Raw genomic sequence first — 17,796 nt, 5'->3', positions numbered from 1 at the left:
ATACTATATTATTTTACCGATCCGGCCCACTTGGTAATATATTTTCCTCCATGCGGCTCCTGAGCTAATGTGAGTTTGACACCCCTGCCCTAACCCAATTCAGACCTAAACTCTAAAACCAAGTCTTGGCCTTCAAAAAGAGGTCTGAACTTGTGGGGACCATCAAAATGTCCCCACAATTTCAAGTCGGTCCCCACAATGATAGTAAAACCTGGTAAAACACACGTGTATGGACCCCACAATGCAGCAAAGATAAAGGCACACACACACACACACAAGGCAATGTGGGTAGTTGAGATAGTGTCGAAATATGTCATCCGGCTGGTATTTCCCCATTCTAGGAATTGTTCCCAGGACTAAGCCGGGTGTCCCTGCCCCTCTCTGTGCAAGTTAGTCTGTGCTTTGGTTTCCACCACCGAGCCAAACTACGCCCCTGACTTCCCGGCTCACCAATTAAATGTATTCGCCACCACAGCATCACTTACGCTCATGAAATATTAAATGTTGGCTACAACTCGAGTCTTATTGCGAAACAGATGTCTGAATGGCTTCGCTGAGTCACTTCCAGGATAGCGGCTTTTTCTTTAACTTCGAGGAATAGCTGCAGAAGGAAACAGTTTACAACATTTCACCAACTAAAGGTGTTACGAAAGAAATTGCTCACGTACTTCAATTCATTTGCCAAGGTGGCTTGCTGCGATGTAAAGAATGCAGTCACGGCCAACGGTGATTCTAATTGCCCTTTTAAAACTGGCTTGTCCCTACTCCACTTTTAAACAATATTATCCTTGAGTTATCAATGCATGATGTATCAGGAAAGCTTGCTTTTACATAATTTCTCCCTCATTGAGTATTTCTGAACTGGCCACCTGCACAATATGACAATAATGAGACAGCTGTTCCTAAAATGATGGTCCTACCTAATGAATCTGCCACAATATAAGAAACATTCCATCCCAATATACAATATAGCTCTAAACCATTTCAAAATATTCTCACTAGCACCTGTCATCGTGTGGCTCGCAGACTAGTGAGCTAGAGAGATGCAGGATACACCCTACACTCGTCGCCAGGCAGTCAGGTGTTCATAGACAAGCAACTTTTTTTCTTTCTTTTTTTTAAGCAATGGTCCTAATCTTTTGATTAACTGATGAACATACTATTCCACTTGCATTGTTATTTGCAATAAATAGCTTACTTTTATTTATTTATCTTGAAGATCCACTTAAAACCGTTTTCAAATGATCTATTCTAGATTTTTTCTTTTTTTTCTGGTCTTTTTTTTTTAATTTTCTTATTAGTTATGGAACAATGCCAACTTCTTGCCTCCGCCCCACGCACGGGAGTGTCTAATTTCAAAGATCACGCCACTACTGTAGCTCCGCTGTAGCCCCGCCCCCTGGCTGGAAGATTTATTAAATTACGCCAAGGCACCCTCTCTCGCTTTTCCTTCTTCCACGCCGGGTCCAGACTGAGCGCGCGAGCTCCCACACAGCACTTGAACCTCGCCCATCCTCCAATGGTGATTTGTCTCGTTCAAGTGAGGGAAAAGTCGCAAGTGTCGGAGATGTGGCGACTGTGCGCGTGCCTCCTGCTGCTGATTAATTGCTCTACTCTAACAGGTGAGGGAAACTGACACACAACGTTATTACTAGTTCGTGTACGTTGCATGAATAAAATAAGTATTTTTATTTTAAATGTTTTGTATTTTTGTCTGATTGGTAGAAAGCTCAAGGCGACTCAGGCTTTTGAATCTATGATTTAAAAAAATGAATTATTTCGCCGGGCGGCAGGCTGTGGCTTCCGGTGGGCGGGGCAAAGTGTCTTGCTACGTCATGATTGACACATGAAAATGCTACAAAGATCTGTCAGGAATGTGTGACAGATAGAATGCACGAGAGTGTGTTGGATGTGAGCATGTGTACTATTCCTATGACTCAGAATTGTCCATTTTAATTTAAAGTTTTAAGTGGAATGTTACGTGATAATTTTTCACAAATACAATTAACTTTTTGTTTTGTCACCACACACCAAGCTGAGAGTGTTTTCCCCTTCAGAAATGTTTTAACTCCTTTGTACGTTTTGACCTGCAGTATTGAAATTGTTTTTAGCATCTTTCATAAATTATTTCTTGACACAGTGGACAATATTTGGCCTTTAGTGGGAAAAGTGTGCCACCCCTGCTATAATGTGGAATCACTGGATAGAATTTCTCCTTATGTGTTAAAATAAGTACAAAGGGCAAAACTTGTATTTCAAATTTATGCATAGGAAATGTAAAAACTTAATAGTTTAGTAATTTAGTAACATGAGTGTATTGGTAACTTGCCTAATTAGGACTATATTAGGAACTTGCCTAATGTACATTAATATAAATGAATGAATAAATAAATACATAAATAAATAAAATAATGCTACTGAGCTCATTTTAGGCCAGATATTGCTAAACACTTGTAGCAAAGTCGAACCATAAGGTTTACTGGCCAAGTGACACTATTAGTGTGTTATATGACATGAAGAAAGCTCTTGTTATCAAACAATAATTGATGTGCTGTTTTGTGATTTTGTTTTGTTTCTGGTTTGTCTCTTAAACAAGCATTGCGGTATGAGCTTTTGATGCTATGTTACAGTTAACTATAACGTTGTTTTGTTTTGTTGTCTCAATTGTAAATGCACAGTTTTTCTGTGTTTCATAAAAAAAAAACTGCTGTTGTTCAGGCCAGGTTGTAATTGAGTATTATCTGGAAAATTATGTTCATGATCTGGTTATCTTGTTTATGTTGACCGTTGCCTGAAATAAATGAACAAAATGAATTAATTAAATGAACAATGATGCAGGAAAGTAAAGAAATTAGTTGAATAATCCATTCAACACATATATACTTTTATAACTTTTTCATGATCATGATATTTATTTTCTGATTGGGTTTGAGGAAACTACATTGCTTTACTGCCTTCTTCTTGGCTGTCCCTCTCGTTGGATGGTGATTGGCCTCGACTGCCTTACAGTGAGGCGCAAAGCGTCCTTACAGTGTTTTCAGTTAAATGATCTGAGTCATGCATCTACTTCCCCATCCTGTAGTTTTACCAATGTAGTGATCTTGCTCCATGGTGGATGTTTGGAGGGGTGATGTCACGCCAGGAAACCGGCCTGAAGTTGGAAAATACACAGAGAGGGGGGTGTGACGCATTTCCATTCGGATTCATTTGCAGGCTGGTTAGCTGTAATTTATTCCAGAGGCTTCGCATGGTGCTCGATTTTAACTAACTATTATGGTGGTGTGTCCATAATCACACAGCTTGTATGTGTCTTTTTTTTGTTTTCTTTTTTTTCTTTGTTTTGTAGATTGTTGCATAATGATTCACATCTGTCATTAATTCATCTTCATTTCTGCTGCCAGATGGCTATTAGGCTTTTTAAAGGGACTCAGCATGTTTGAGTTGCTGTTCAACTGACCTTAAATGGCAGCGAGGCAGCGATGGCTGCCAGGTTCTAAGTGTGGGATGTAAATAGCCTCCATAAAGAGAGCATTTGTCTGTCTCCCCCCCCCAGTAGAACGTAGCTTGCTGTCAAAGTGAGAATGCAATAACTAGGATATTTAAGAGAATTCTAGCTAGTAGGGGTGTTAAAAAAAATCGATTCTATGAAACTAAAGCCTCAGTCTTGAGTTAGTAGTGGATGACTTTTTGCCGGAAGGCGGGTTGTGTTTGGGAGCAATTGCAAATGTTGTGGTCTGTTTGTCGGTGCATGTTAAGGAGAACAGCTGCACTCACTTTGGAAACTATTCCTGTAAATGCTAAAAAGCTCCCCGCTTGGATTTTGCGTCACATGTGCGTGGGATTAATGTTGGGGTCAATGCGTAGGGGGGTGGGGGTTGTTGCGGGGGATTTTTCTGGATTAGATTGTCTCTCGACACTGGTGGCAGGTCTGCTTCATCTCAAGATATCACTAAGTATTAGTCAGCCAGCGTTTGCGGTTTGGTTACCTTGGTGACGATGTTGTGGGACCAATCAGCAGCCAGTGGTGTGACAGTGTAACTCTTGTCTGTGCTATTGTCTTAAAGGGACAGTCTGTTTCATAAGTGTAGCATCTATAGCTCACACCCTCCATGGAGGGAATCCCAATGAATGTCCTGTGTGAGCCGCATGTGGATGATTTTGGTGTTTTCCTAGCTTTGATCTTCAGGCACACTTACGTGTGATTATTTCAGTGTTTGAACTCAAGGGTCAAAACTTACAATAAAGCAAGGTCATTTCTGAGGTTTACAAACATTAAGTGGAGCCGGGCAGTTGTTTTTACATGACTTACAACAATAGTGAAACGTAGAACACAACTGATCAAATGTATAAACCAATCAAACCAACTGTACAAGCAGTGATGGTAACATTTTAACGTCTTTAGCTGGCATACAAAAAACACTAACCACTGCTAATATTTAAGCAACAAAGTACTCTTTAAGCCTTCTCCAACAAAAAAAAAACCAAACAAAACAATTATTTTAATAATCAACGAATAGGCTATATTAATTTTTGTCAAATTAATTTCCATCCCTATATTGAAAAAAGGGACAATATTTTAAAAAAAATCAATTTTAATAAATTATTCTTAATTAGGATTCGTTAACTAGTTTGATCTGTAACATATATGTCAAAGCATGTTAAAAAAATGTTGATCGTTATTTTACAAAGTAATGCTGCATTCGAGGATGGTCGTAAATTGTATATATATATATATATATATATATATATATATATATATATATATATATATATATATATATATCAATCGAAGTGCAGCACAAACCCTTCCATAGTAAAGCCAACATTAAAAGGTCTTTTCACACGTTTGCTGTTATCTGAAGTTCAGTGACTTTTGATTGCAACTTGCATCCTGTTTGAAAAGTTAAACTTGGCAAGCCACAAGGCTATCAGTATTTATTTATTTATTTATTTATTTTTTTACTGTTGACTCCAGCTCACGTTCCCACCACATGCTCTTGCGTATTGATTCTTTTTGCATTGTTTACCTTGCTCTTGTTTTTCATCCATGTGCAGCATTTGAATGCAGTTCCAATCAGATCAAGTGCGGCAACAGCCGTTGTGTCAACCATTTGTGGGTTTGCGACGGCATAGATGACTGCGGCGATGGAACCGACGAACTGCGTGAAACATGCGGTATGTTGTTTTTTGTTGTTTTTTTAACGCCTCCTACCTGTGTAACTTTTTGTTGACACGTAAACACTTTTCTTTTTAGCGGAACATTTTTACATGTCATAATGCGCTCAATATTACTTAGAATTTTTTTTAGGACACATTAAAATAATGATCATGTTGTCTCAATCTACCTGGAAATTGACTTGCTCATTGTGAAATCTGGCCCTCTTTAGTCGAACACAAAGCTGTTATTATTCGATTGTATGAATGACATGTTTCTGATTATTTATTTTTTTTTTCTGTCATTTATATTTTTCCTATCCTTGTGCTTCCAAAGCTTTCAATGGGGTCAACTTGCAGTGTAAAGGCTTTTTTTTTTTTCCAGTATACTGCATAACAGTATTCCAACTCGTACTTCCTGTTTGTGTCCTCAGCGGCCAAAATGTGTCTGGACACACAGATGAGCTGCGGTGCCCCCGATTATCAGTGTGTGCCACAGACCTGGCACTGCGACGGCCAAGTGGATTGTAAGAACGGCTTTGACGAGGAAAACTGCAGTAAGTTTGTAATTTCTAAACATAAACACACACAAATTACCTGTAAAATAATTTTTGTCAACAATAGTAAGACATGTCAATATTAGCATAGCGTTTGCATTCACCCTCTTTTTCTTTTTCTTTTTTTTTCTCATTTATTTTTTATTTTTTTCTTTCCTCAACCACAGTGGAAAAGCAGTGCACAGACCAACAGTTTCGCTGCACTTCGGGCCAGTGCATCTCCACCAGCCTAGTGTGCGACCACGACAACGATTGCCCGGACGGCTCCGATGAGGCTTCCTGTCCGAAATCCACCTGCAGCCCGCTATTTTTCCAGTGCAACAACACGAACTGCGTGGCCCAAAGTTTGCGCTGCGACGGAGAAGACGACTGCCGAGACGGCTCAGACGAGTGGCAGTGTGCGGACAAGAAGATTTCAACTTGTTTAGACCATGAGTTCCAGTGTGCTAATGGAGAGTGCATTCACAAGAACTGGCGCTGTGACAAAGACACTGACTGCTATGATAATTCAGATGAAATTAACTGCAGTGAGTTCATTATATATTTTTGCTCCATTTTTATAAAGTCCTCAGAAGGCCTTCCAATTTTTTTTAAACGAGTGTTAGTGTTTGTGAGTGAAGGTTTTTTATTTATTTATTTTATTTTATTTTTGTATTTATATTTATTTTTTTTTGTGCTACTCTTAATGCATTTCTATTTTTGTGCTGCTGCCGAGTGGAAAGCCATCATCTCATGATACTTAACACTCATGCAGTGTGAGGGATTCTGTTGCAGGATTTTTGCAGCGGTTCAAAATTTAAATTGCCGTTGTGTGATATGCTGATGTCGCAAATTATGGCCAATCCAAATTCATTGAAGTTTTCATATGGGCAAAAAAAAAAAACCTTTCTGAGTTTCAATAACCATACTTAACCATAATTATAATTTGTTGATGGACTTGAGTTATGGTGATTTTCAACAATTTTGGTTTTAGCATTGTATAATGAATCAAATGCTCTCATTATGTCGCACAGGTCAGGATTTTCCCAACCTTTGTTTTTCAAACTGAATTCCACTTTAGTTCTTTAATCGTTTATTTATTTATTTATTTATTTATTTATTTATTTCCAGCTACTCCTACTTGTCGCCCAGATGAGTTCCAGTGTAGTAACGGTCATTGTATCCACGGCAACCTTCAGTGCAACGACGTGAACGATTGCGCGGACTCCAGTGATGAGGCCGGCTGCCATATTGGTGAGTGACTCTTTATTATTTGAACCTGATTATTTTGTTGAGCAGTCGCTTTGGTAAATATGGTGTTTTAAATATCTCTCTCTCTCTCTCTCTCTCTCTCTCTCTCTCTCTCTCTCTCTCTCTCTCTCTCTCTCTCTCTCTCTCTCTCTCTCTCTCTCTCTCTCTCTCTCTCTCTCTCTCTATATATATATATATATATATATATATATATATATATATATATATATATATATATATATATATATATATATATATATAATTTTTTTTTTTTTTTTTTTTTGGAAAGGTGGAAAGGTGCTGGAGGGATATAGTTAATGTGTTTGTCCTTTTTCTACATGTACAATTAGCATTTCTAATTTATAGTAAATGCGCGTCTCCCTAGAAAATGCGTGCAATGGCACCACTAACTTCAGTTGTAGCAGTGGGGAGTGCATCAGCACAGTCAAGGTGTGCGACAAGCAGAGAGACTGCCGAGATGGTTCGGATGAACCGGTCGGACTGTGTGGTACGTGTTCCTCTTACTGCTCTCTTTCCAACTTCTGTACACGATTTTAGCTCATAAAAGCCTTGTGGTACGCCAGGCTATTAAAGAGGAAGTCACACCCCCAATTTTTATTTTTTTTATTACATTAATATGTTCGATGCATCCCCTAGTCTAAATTCTGATTAATATTGCATTTGCGGAATATGAGTTAAGCAGCAAAATCCAGCCGTTTTTATCCATCTCAGGGGGGGTGGCCATTTTTCCACTTCCTGTCGACTGAAGATGACATCAATGTTGCTCAGGTAACAACCAATCACAGCGCAGCTTCAGAAAACAAGTGTTCTCTGATTGGTTTTTGCCTGAGCTCGGAGCAAAACTGTGACGTCATCTTCAGTTGACAGCAAGTGGCAACATGGATAAAAACGGCTGAATTTTGCTTCATAACTCCTATTCCAAAAATGTAATATTAATCAACATATAACATATTATGGTCAATAAATGTTTAAAGTTGATTTCTGCTTTAAAGAACTGGGGGAAATCCCGCTGTGTCAAAACATTTACAAAGATAATCACACTCTTCCTGAAATAGTCAATAATTGTTGTGCTCATTATTGTGCTTGTTTGGGTCTCCTCAGACCACAACGAGTGCTTGGTTGAAAATGGCGGGTGCTCCCATGGCTGTGTTGATGAAAACCTTGGCTACAGCTGCTCCTGCCCTCCTGGATACACACTGAAGGCAGACAGAAAAATCTGTGGAGGTGAGCAATGGGGAACATGGCAGTTCAAGTATGTAGAAGTCGAAAGCATTTATTTTTCGCTGGAAGCTGACCGCAGCCTTTTTTGATCTTGTCGCCACCTGCAGACTTGGACGAATGTGAGGGCCCCGACATTTGCAGCCAGATTTGCATCAATTTGCCTGGCAGCTACAAGTGTGACTGTGTAGACGGCTATGAGATTGACCCTGCCACCCACTCGTGCAAAGCTGTTTCAGGTAATGTTGGAAATGTGGGAACAGAATATGGGCCAAAATGGAGATCACATGGTCACCTTTGGCCTCACTGTTTCCTCCAGGCATCACGCCCGCACTTTACTTCACCAATAGGCATGATGTGAGGAAGGTGACGATGGATCGCCGTGAGTACATGGTTGTGATGAGCGGGCTGAAGAACGCGGTTGCGCTGGACATGGATATGCCGAACAAAATCATCTTCTGGTCTGACCTTTTCGACAAGAAAATCTACAGGTAAAAAAAAACAAAAAAAACACATTGGTTAATCTGTTGGGCCACAATTTTAGTTGGCTTATGTTTAAATTTAGGATTTTGACTTTCAATAATGATCTCCACATAGGCCAAAATTTGTATTTTAATTAAGTTATATTGATTTCTTTCTCTGCAGTCAATGTCACTGAGAAGTTTTTTTTTACAGGGAGCGGATCATTTTATTGCATTACTTTTTAATAGATGCACAATATTTTAAATGATAAAAATGGTAGGATACATTGTTTTTCTCATTTTTTAATGTGTAGTACATTGGCAAACTCACTGAAAGCTCAGTTTTGTGAAAAGGCTAATGTTGCATTTAATTAGGATTATTTTTCATCCTCACTGTTATCCAAAAATGAGATGTTTATTTCTTTATTTATTTATTTATTTATTTCAAATTTGTTAGATTTATAAAAAAAAAATAAAATAATAATAATTACTTTTTTTTTTTTTTTTTTTTTTTTTTTTTTTTTTTTAAGTGTGTACCGGTACGGGAAATGTAAACTTAATGGTCACAAAAAAACTCTACCTCAAAATCAGTCCTTATTAGTTTCATGTTTTTCTCAATTTATTGTTTGTTTTTGTACCTTTTTCTGAAATTTGCATCAGATTGGCTAAAATGGACATGTTAGGGTCACTTCATGATTACATCTCAGTGGGAGAAAACTTCTTTTTTTTTTTTTTTTTTTTAAATCAGCTTCTTGTGAATGATCGTGTAATGATTTAGAAGACTAATGTAATTGCATCCCCCCCCCGCCCTCCTATTATGTGATTGCAATTTAACGTGATTATTTTTCAGGGTCCTGTTCCCATTTTTTTTAACGAACAATGAAGTAATTTCTATTAAAATTAAATAAAACTAGAAACTGTATTATACAAAATGTATTGTTTTATAGGCTTGCGCTAAAATAAAGGCAAATGAACCTGTTAACTTAAACACTTTGCCTGGCAGTGTTTTAATCATTAACCACGACAACTTCACAAATTCTACTGAACAAATGTGGCGTAAACATAAATCAGATTACAGTACAACAATAATGATGTGAAAATGACTATCACTTCAAATTCATGAAAAAAAAAATATTGGAACATGTGGATACGCTTCTTAAGCATTGAACTTAGACAGTATACAAATTTTTAAAAAATACATAAAATATATCCATCCATCCATTTTCTTGACCGCTTATACCTCACAAGTGTCGCGGGGGGGGGCGCTGGAGCCTATCTCAGCTGGCTTTGGGCAGTAGGCGGGGTACAGCCTGAATTGGTTGCCAGCCAATTGCAGGGCACATAAAATACATATATGTAAAAGAAATTGCATTCTACTTCACTGCAATGTCGATTTGAATTGGATTGTTCATTCTCACAGCGCCAAGCTTGACACTGCCAACTCCTCCCAGCACGCTGTGGTGATCGGTGACGGGATCGAGGCCCCGGAAGGCCTTGCCGTCGACTGGATCCACGGCAACATCTACTGGACCGACAGTTCTTTGCAAAGCATCTCTGTGGCGACAACAGACGGCCACAAGAGGAAGACGCTGATCGCTGACAATCTTCAGAAGCCGAGAGCCATCACGCTGGATCCCGTCAACAAGTGAGTCAACTTTAAGAGATTCGTTGACGATTGATGCTGAGCGTGTTTTGCGTGTCTTTGTCAGCTTCATGTACTGGACTGACTGGGGCGAGGAGGCCAAGATCGAAAAGAGCGGCTTGAATGGAGCCAACCGCGTCGCCTTGGTAACCGACAACATTGTGTGGCCTAACGGCATCACCCTCGGTAAGATCGCATGCATCACTTGTCACTGTAACGCATACGAGATAAGCGACAGCTATGTATATTAACCAGGCCAATATTTCTTGGCAGACTTGGTCAACCAGCGCCTCTACTGGGTGGACTCCAAGATTCACACGCTGTCCAGCGTGGATGTGAACGGAGGGACCAGACATACTCTCATTCTGGGTGAAGAAAATCTCGCGCATCCCCTCTCTCTGACGGTGTTTGAGGTTAGTGGTGAAATTAGAAGATTTAGACAAAAGACAATTTCCTTTTGATTTTTCTTTATTTATTTATTTATTTAATGTGATTCAAAAGAACATGCATATGATTTATAATTGGACTTTTTTTGTTGCCCGTTTCTCGTATTCTGTGAATCCTCTAATTTGAATTCGAAACGTATATTGTCAGTAGTAATACATTGTTCCCTCGTTTATCACGGGTGTTACGTTCCAAAAACTCCCCGGGATCATGGAAATCCGAATCAATTAAAAGGAAAAAAAAATCCCCTTATTTATAGATATATTTTCGTTAGTTTTTTCCATTTTGCTATGATTTGTACTTTATTCTAATTGTTTTTCATTCATCATATATGTTATTTTTTTCATTTACATTCATCCATCCATCCATCCATTTTCTTGACCGCTTATTCCTCACAAGGGTCGCGGGGGCTGCTGGCGCCTATCTCAGCTGGCTCTGGGCAGTAGGCGGGGGACACCCTGGACTGGTTGCCAACCAATCGCAGGGCACACAGAGACGAACAACCATCCACACTCACACGCACACCTAGGGACAATTCGGAGCACCCAATTAACCTGCCATGCATGTCTTTGGAATGTGGGAGGAGACCGGAGTACCCGGAGAAGACCCACGCGGGCACGGGGCGAACATGCAAACTCCACCCAGGAAGGTCCGAGCCTGGACTCGAGCCGGAGACCTCAGAACTGGGAAGCGGACGTGCTAACCACTCGACTACCGTGCCGCCCCATTTACATTCATTTTTTCCATATTTTTACTTTATTACACAGCACAGTATATATTTTTTTTCATTTGTTATACATGATGAATGCTTTTTATTCATTAGTTTTTTTTTTTTACAGTCATTTTTTCAATTAAGTGTTTTTTTTTTTTTTTTTAATTATGATACAGCACAGAATTATTATTTTTTTCATTTATGATATGTTTTTTTCGTTTTGGTATGATTTTTAGTTTGTTATGACTGCTTTTTCATTTATTTTATTTAGTTATTTTTTTCCAATTAAAAGTTTTATTTTTTATTTTATTTTTTTTTATTTTAATTTTACTTATTATAGAGCACAGTATATATTTTCTATCTCGGGAAATCGGGAATGCAATGTCGTGGAGCAACGGGACAGACACCGTTGGAAAGGTCTTGTCGAGACCCCATTTGGACGTAGGGTTTGAGATATACGGCCGCGCAAAGACAAAAAAATAAATAAACAAAAAAAGGCACGCTGTTAAAGATAAACAAATAAATAAATAAAGCAAGCTGTAAAAAATCCATGAAACAACGAAGCCGTGAAATATGAACCCGCGATAAATGAGGGAACACTTTAAAACAAAAATGTTCTTTTCATTCTACTCAAGCAAAAGAGAAAGTAATCATTATGCAGCAGTCTGTATGTACATGTAGGCAGTGGCTCAATTATATTATTTTGGCAGTGTGCGCCTCTGTGGTGTCTTCAGATTTGGGTGTGTGTTCAATTAACCTATTTAATAGTTTAATTATCTCAAAGGAAATACTAAAGTAATTTGACTCGCACGTTGATGTTGCCAAGCTCATTTGTTGAGCTCTGAGCCTGTGAAATGCTGAGAGTGCACTTTTTGTTCATTTATTTCACTTGTATACATTTCCTGATGTGTCTTAATCAGGTGTTATTTGTGTTTGCGTTTTTGCTCTCGAACAGGAGAAAGTGTTTTGGACGGACACGGGCAAAAATGCTGTTTTCAGCGCCAACCGTAAGTCGGGAACGGGCATCACGACGCTGGCCAGCGACCTGCTCCAGCCAGAGGACATTGTGCTGTACCACAACCTCAAGCAGCCAAACGGTACGACACAACTAGGAAGTGAACAAAATGTTTTGTCAGATAGTTTCAACTTATCTCCTGCTTGTAGGTTCCAACTGGTGCACAGAGGGGAACAGTATAAATGGAGGCTGTGAGTTCCTGTGCCTTCCCGCCCCTGTCATCAACCAACACTCGCCGAAATACACCTGCGCCTGTCCCGATCACATGAGCATGGCGCCCGGCATGAGGAAATGCGTGGCGGGTAGGAGCACCCGCCATGGTGGACCGTGAAACCGATAGGCACTAAACTCGGATTTGTATTTGTGCATCAGGTTCAGTGACGCTTCCTGACGTAAGCGACAAGGGTGGGCCGGATGACCAGGCGGTTCCAACAAGAAACTCAACCACAACTGGCAAAACAACCATGACTAACTCCACCAGCCATTCCCAGAAAACAGCTCAGGGTACGGCAGGTAGAGGCCCGTAACATAGACTCAATTTTCTTTTTTTCTTTTTTTTTAAAAAGTTCAGTGTGAAAAGTTAGTGTCAAATGTTGAGTGGTTGCAATGCTATATATGCAACAACTAAATATGCAAAGACACAATGAAAAACTGTGTACCAAACTACCAAACTTTGCTTTGTGCATACCAGAAAGCTGTGACGTAGTGTTTTGTTTTGTTTTGTTTTGTTTTGTAAATGCAATTAATAAACTATACAACATTGTTTGGAAGATGAAAGGTAAATAATTCCAAAGAGGCCCTTATATCCTTCTATTGTTCTTTGTGGCACCCCTGACTTAAATGTTATAAACCTGCAGGGTCAAAGTTTGTGAAATCATTTCAATACTTTTTGTATTACTAATAGCAGTAATACAATTTCCCCCTTAAATCATGGTTCATTACAGATTATTTTAAAGGATCTTAAGTGTTGCACAAATCCCACTGATCTTTATATATTACTGGATAGCCCAAACATGCCCATTCAAGCCGTTGAAGTCACAGGGCGGCCATCTTACCCCTCCCATCTCACCAGCAGATGACTGTATCACGTATATGTAAATGTATATGCTGAGAAACGTTTCCTGGGAGGAACAATAGGAACAAAAGTCTTGGCCCTATCCAGAACTGTATACAGATCAGTGACAAATCCCCATAAGAGCATATAAATGTGAGTTTTTATTCAGTGATTGTTTTTTTTTAAGGATTTGTACAGTTTACAGTGGTGACTCAATCCGTTTTTAGCCATCTCAAGGGGCGGCCATTTTGCCATTTGCTGTCGACTGAAAACGACATCACGGTTGTTCAGAGCTCAGGCAACGACCAATCACGGCTCACCTGCTTTCTGAAGCTGAGCCGCGATTGGTCTGCGAGCCTTGCGCGACGTTGTAAATAAACCTTTTATTTTGCATAGAGATGAACGAAGAGTTTCCACGCCGGCGTCACAAACTGAAAACATTGCCCTCTCTACTTTTTCAGCCAACAGAAATGCTGACGTGCCCGCAGAGGCGGAGTCGTCCCACGCTGCTGCTCTCTACATCGCAATTCCAATTGGTAATTTGAACACCCAATACGTCAGCTTCTTTTTCTTCTTGCCTCACGTTGAAACCTCACCGTTTGTGTTTTCCTCCTTCGCCATAGTGATTATGATCATGTTGGTGTTTGGAGCCGTGTTGCTACGGAGACACTGGCGACTGAGGAACACCAACACAATGCACTTTATCAACCCCGTTTACCAGAAGACCACCAACGACGAGGGGCAAATCTGCAGGAACGCTGATGGCTACATACATCTTCAGGTAATCCTCACTTTCATTTTAGGGCCAAATTATTTCGATGATACGTTAATATACGCGTTGAGGCGAAATGGACTCATTCAAAACCAAAAACATGTAAATACCTTTTGAATACTTTGTCCTTCACTCCCAAAAACGTATTTATACGTTTTTGTTTTGTTTTGTTTTTTTATGCACAAGTATACACAAGGCTTTGATGCAGCTTCTGACATCAAGAGGTGTCTTAAAGCAATGGTAGTTATTACAAAAAACGGCCAGCAGATGGCAGCATAGTATAAGAGATCAGCTATGTTGCAACAAGTTCTTTTTGATAGTGTTTTCACATCAGAAATGTGAATAATGATGAAACTTGGCTGCAAAATGGAAACGGATACAAATGTACTTCTTTTTCCTGATGAAAGAAGAGACTCTAATCTTTCTTTTGGTAGGTTCCATGTTTTTATAGCAATAGAACACAATTTTCAGTGGGACTTGCTAAATCAGTCAAAATCCAGTAAAACAGACGGGAGCGAAAGGGGGTTGCTTCAGTGAAAAATGGCTGGGAGTGAATGAGTTAAATTGAAAGCATTTTTTCGTGATTTTTTTGTTTTTGCAGGGGGGGCCAATGCTGAGTACAGAGGACATAGACATTGCATGACCTCACCATGCCAAAGACATTCACTTTGATTTTGTTGGTTTACCAGCACAAAAATGAAGCCATTTTTTTGTTTTTCTGACATCACTTTATCATTGACTTTGGAGAAATCCAAAGAAGCACCAGACATTACATGGCTGGATTAGACGAATGAAAGTGGGGGGAGGGACGAGGTGAAGGGGCGTGCCTGCCTGCAGCAACTCCATCAAGTCAAACCTCGACATGAAGTTCAGAAGACGAAGCTCTTTCTTGCACAGATGTTCTTTTGTGCCTGCCTGAAATTCTGAATGTAACCAAAAGCCTTTTGCAACTTTTTCATTATTTATTTATTCTTGAGTGCTGCCTTGTTTGACTTGTAACTTGTGTAAACTGCCCTGTAATTGCTGGAACAGTGATTTAAAAGCCAGTTAAAAACACAAGTGTGCCTTCCAGACACTTGCTGGTAGTTAACCTCCAGTAACTGCATTGTTGATTCTCAAACCAATAACTACTGAATGGTTGCTACCATCTAGGAGCTTTTTTTTTCTTTCTTCTTTTCATTCCAGCCATGACAACCGAGCTTGATATCGTTCCTCTCTCCACAGAGTGCAGCACACATTTTGCTTTCCAAGTGTGAGTGTTATGTTCTTTTTATATGAAGAGTAAAGGCATAGTTGGTTTACATTCGAAATGCTTAAGCTGCTGAATTTCCTTTTAACCAAAATGGAAGAAGCAGTTTCTATTGAAGATCTAATTGACTGCAGGTATGATGAAATTAATGTACATAGTGTGTGAGTATTTTGTAAGACAAACTGACGCCTTTTTGTGTGCACTGAATCAGGAAATACTTTAAAATTTGTGTGGTTATTTATTACTGAAGTGGATATTAGAAGGATTTTGATTGCGTGGTATTGCTGTAAATGCCCAAAGTGATTCACAGCCTGGACATATTTTTGAGGTTTTATTTGTGCAATTGGCTTTTTTGTGTGTGATGAAGTGGGAGGATTGAAATGTGTCATTTCCATCGTTTTATACGTTGTAAATTTTGGAAGGCAATGCAATATTTTGCGTCACAATTAACTTACATCTACAATATTATGTTGTATTAAAAGTATGAATTATTTTGGATGAAGAATGTCAAATTGTTTAAAAAAAATGTTTTAATTACAGCTGTCAAATGATTTAATTTTTAACCAGATTAATCACATCTTAGAATTTGGATTAACCACTTAATCACTGTTAAGTTTATTATTAATTAATCACTGTTTGTTTTGTTTTTTTATCGTTTTTTGCCTGCCAAATTTGAAAAGCGCCTGTTATGTGTTAATTCTTTCTACGTTCAATGTTATGAGGATGTCCTCCACATTTTTGATCCACTGCACGGTCTCATCCTCCTCTTTATCTAATCAGTTAATTACTTGCATGATTTAAAATGGGGGGGGGAAAGACCCCAATATTTTGACATGAACATGTCATACGCAATCATTTATTGAATGCTTTGCTTTAATGCATGTAGTTATGTTTATAGCTCAAACACAAACTACGCTACCTTAAACTTAACCATCTGCTGTCAAGCTAAAGGATCATCTGAGGTCAGAATTAGTAGTGTGATTAATACGCGATTAATGCGATGTTTTTTGTGATTAATCAATGAGTTAATGCTTTTAACTGTGACAGCCCTAATTACAATTTATTAAAGTCAGTCATGTCGCCGTGCAACATTTAATTTTCAGGTAAATTCTATACATTCAACAAATCGAAACTCAAAATGTGTCTAACATGAATACGTTGGTCTTATCTATACAATCTTGGCTCCTGTATAGTCCAAGCTGTGCAGATGTTATTTAATTTGTTCATAACTGTGCCTTTTCAAGAGAACGTGCTCCGTCACCGTGCAATTCAAATTTGGTTTTTGAGTGATGACAATCACTATTTTTATTTTATTTTTTTTGTGATTTTTCAACTGTGAAAAGGCACGTGTGCTAGTGTAGAGCAGAATGGGTCAACTTGTCCATGCTTGTTGTTTGCTAGTTTTCTTTACCAGGTTGTCCTTTTTGAAATAAAGTGTCACTGAAATACATCTGTTCATGTATTTATTTCTTTATGTATTTATTTATTTTCATATTTTTGATTTCAAAATTGTACCGAATATGTAAAACGGCATGGTTCATTCGTTTTTTGCTTATGCTTGTCACAGCAATGTTTCCCGTCTGTAATGGAGTGCGTGAGTGTATATGTGTGAAATGATGGAGGTCAAGTGTCAAAATAACCCAGTGAGGCGTTATACCAGTTTGATTGCTGCACGCGTGTGTGTTATGTTGTCAGTCTGGTTCAGGCATCCACATTCCACAACCAACTGTTAACGCCAATAGATTCATTCATTGACATTTTTGTTTGTTTTTTCAATTAATCTACGTCATTTGAATGTTACCTTCAAATGGCGCCATTTTAAGTGCATTGTCAAGTTGTTGCATCATACAACATACTTTTTTTTTGTTTTTGTTTTTTAACACATCCTAATGAGGCTGCAATACAATTCCCATGAGACAATGAGCAGATTCACCGCATGCTTTACCTGCTCCACCCGCCCTCATCCTCACTCACCTCATGCCGACGACACTTCCCCATTGGTCGGCTGGCTGCAGGAGTGGGAGGAGCCGCATCTCACGCCACCGCATCATCGGTGCGACCGGGGAGTGCCCACAAAGATGAAACTGTTAAGGGTTGGGATGTCCACAAGAGGGAAAATTGTCTCCCGTCAGGTTCCGAACAAAGACGCCAACTCACAAATAGGTGTCAGCTTGGCAACCAATCAAGTTCAATCACATGCACAAGGGAGAAAATATGCTGTTTATTATCACCAGATATATAGTCAAAGGCATCAAATATCAGTAGCA

General features: G+C 39.0%; 1 protein-coding gene across 2 annotated transcripts; it reads left to right on the top strand.

Moving 5' to 3' along the window:
* The first annotated feature begins 1,445 nt into the window (after positions 1 to 1,445).
* On the top strand, positions 1,446 to 16,979 carry ldlrb (low density lipoprotein receptor b). 2 transcript variants are annotated; one of them, XM_077524019.1, is made up of 18 exons: positions 1,446 to 1,622; positions 5,056 to 5,175; positions 5,589 to 5,711; positions 5,879 to 6,238; positions 6,822 to 6,944; positions 7,327 to 7,449; positions 8,064 to 8,186; positions 8,291 to 8,419; positions 8,500 to 8,671; positions 10,062 to 10,286; positions 10,351 to 10,469; positions 10,557 to 10,696; positions 12,395 to 12,536; positions 12,604 to 12,756; positions 12,827 to 12,958; positions 13,970 to 14,044; positions 14,132 to 14,289; positions 14,882 to 16,979. In XM_077524019.1, the coding sequence occupies exons 1-18, from the start codon at positions 1,520 to 1,522 to the stop codon at positions 14,921 to 14,923; spliced, it is 2,562 nt and encodes an 853-aa protein (XP_077380145.1). In that variant the 5' UTR covers positions 1,446 to 1,519; the 3' UTR covers positions 14,924 to 16,979. The 2 variants fall into 2 exon arrangements, with proteins under 2 accessions (XP_077380145.1, XP_077380144.1); XM_077524018.1 differs by having other exon boundaries at positions 12,827 to 12,967.
* Positions 16,980 to 17,796: the final 817 nt, after the last annotated feature.

Source organism: Festucalex cinctus, chromosome 6, assembly GCF_051991245.1.
Source record: "Festucalex cinctus isolate MCC-2025b chromosome 6, RoL_Fcin_1.0, whole genome shotgun sequence".
Taxonomy (NCBI): domain Eukaryota; kingdom Metazoa; phylum Chordata; class Actinopteri; order Syngnathiformes; family Syngnathidae; genus Festucalex; species Festucalex cinctus.
Note: the sequence above shows the minus strand (reverse complement) of the source record. Positions and strands in the feature narration are given on the sequence as shown.

Excerpts from the sequence above, each read along its gene's own strand:
- ldlrb (XM_077524018.1), top strand. The coding sequence starts at position 1,520 with ATGGTGATTTGTCTCGTTCAAGTGAGGGAAAAGTCGCAAGTGTCGGAG. Across the intron at positions 6,945-7,326 it reads TGAGGCCGGCTGCCATATTG|AAAATGCGTGCAATGGCACC; the intron begins GTGAGTGACTCT and ends GCGTCTCCCTAG. Across the intron at positions 8,672-10,061 it reads TTCGACAAGAAAATCTACAG|CGCCAAGCTTGACACTGCCA; the intron begins GTAAAAAAAAAC and ends TCATTCTCACAG.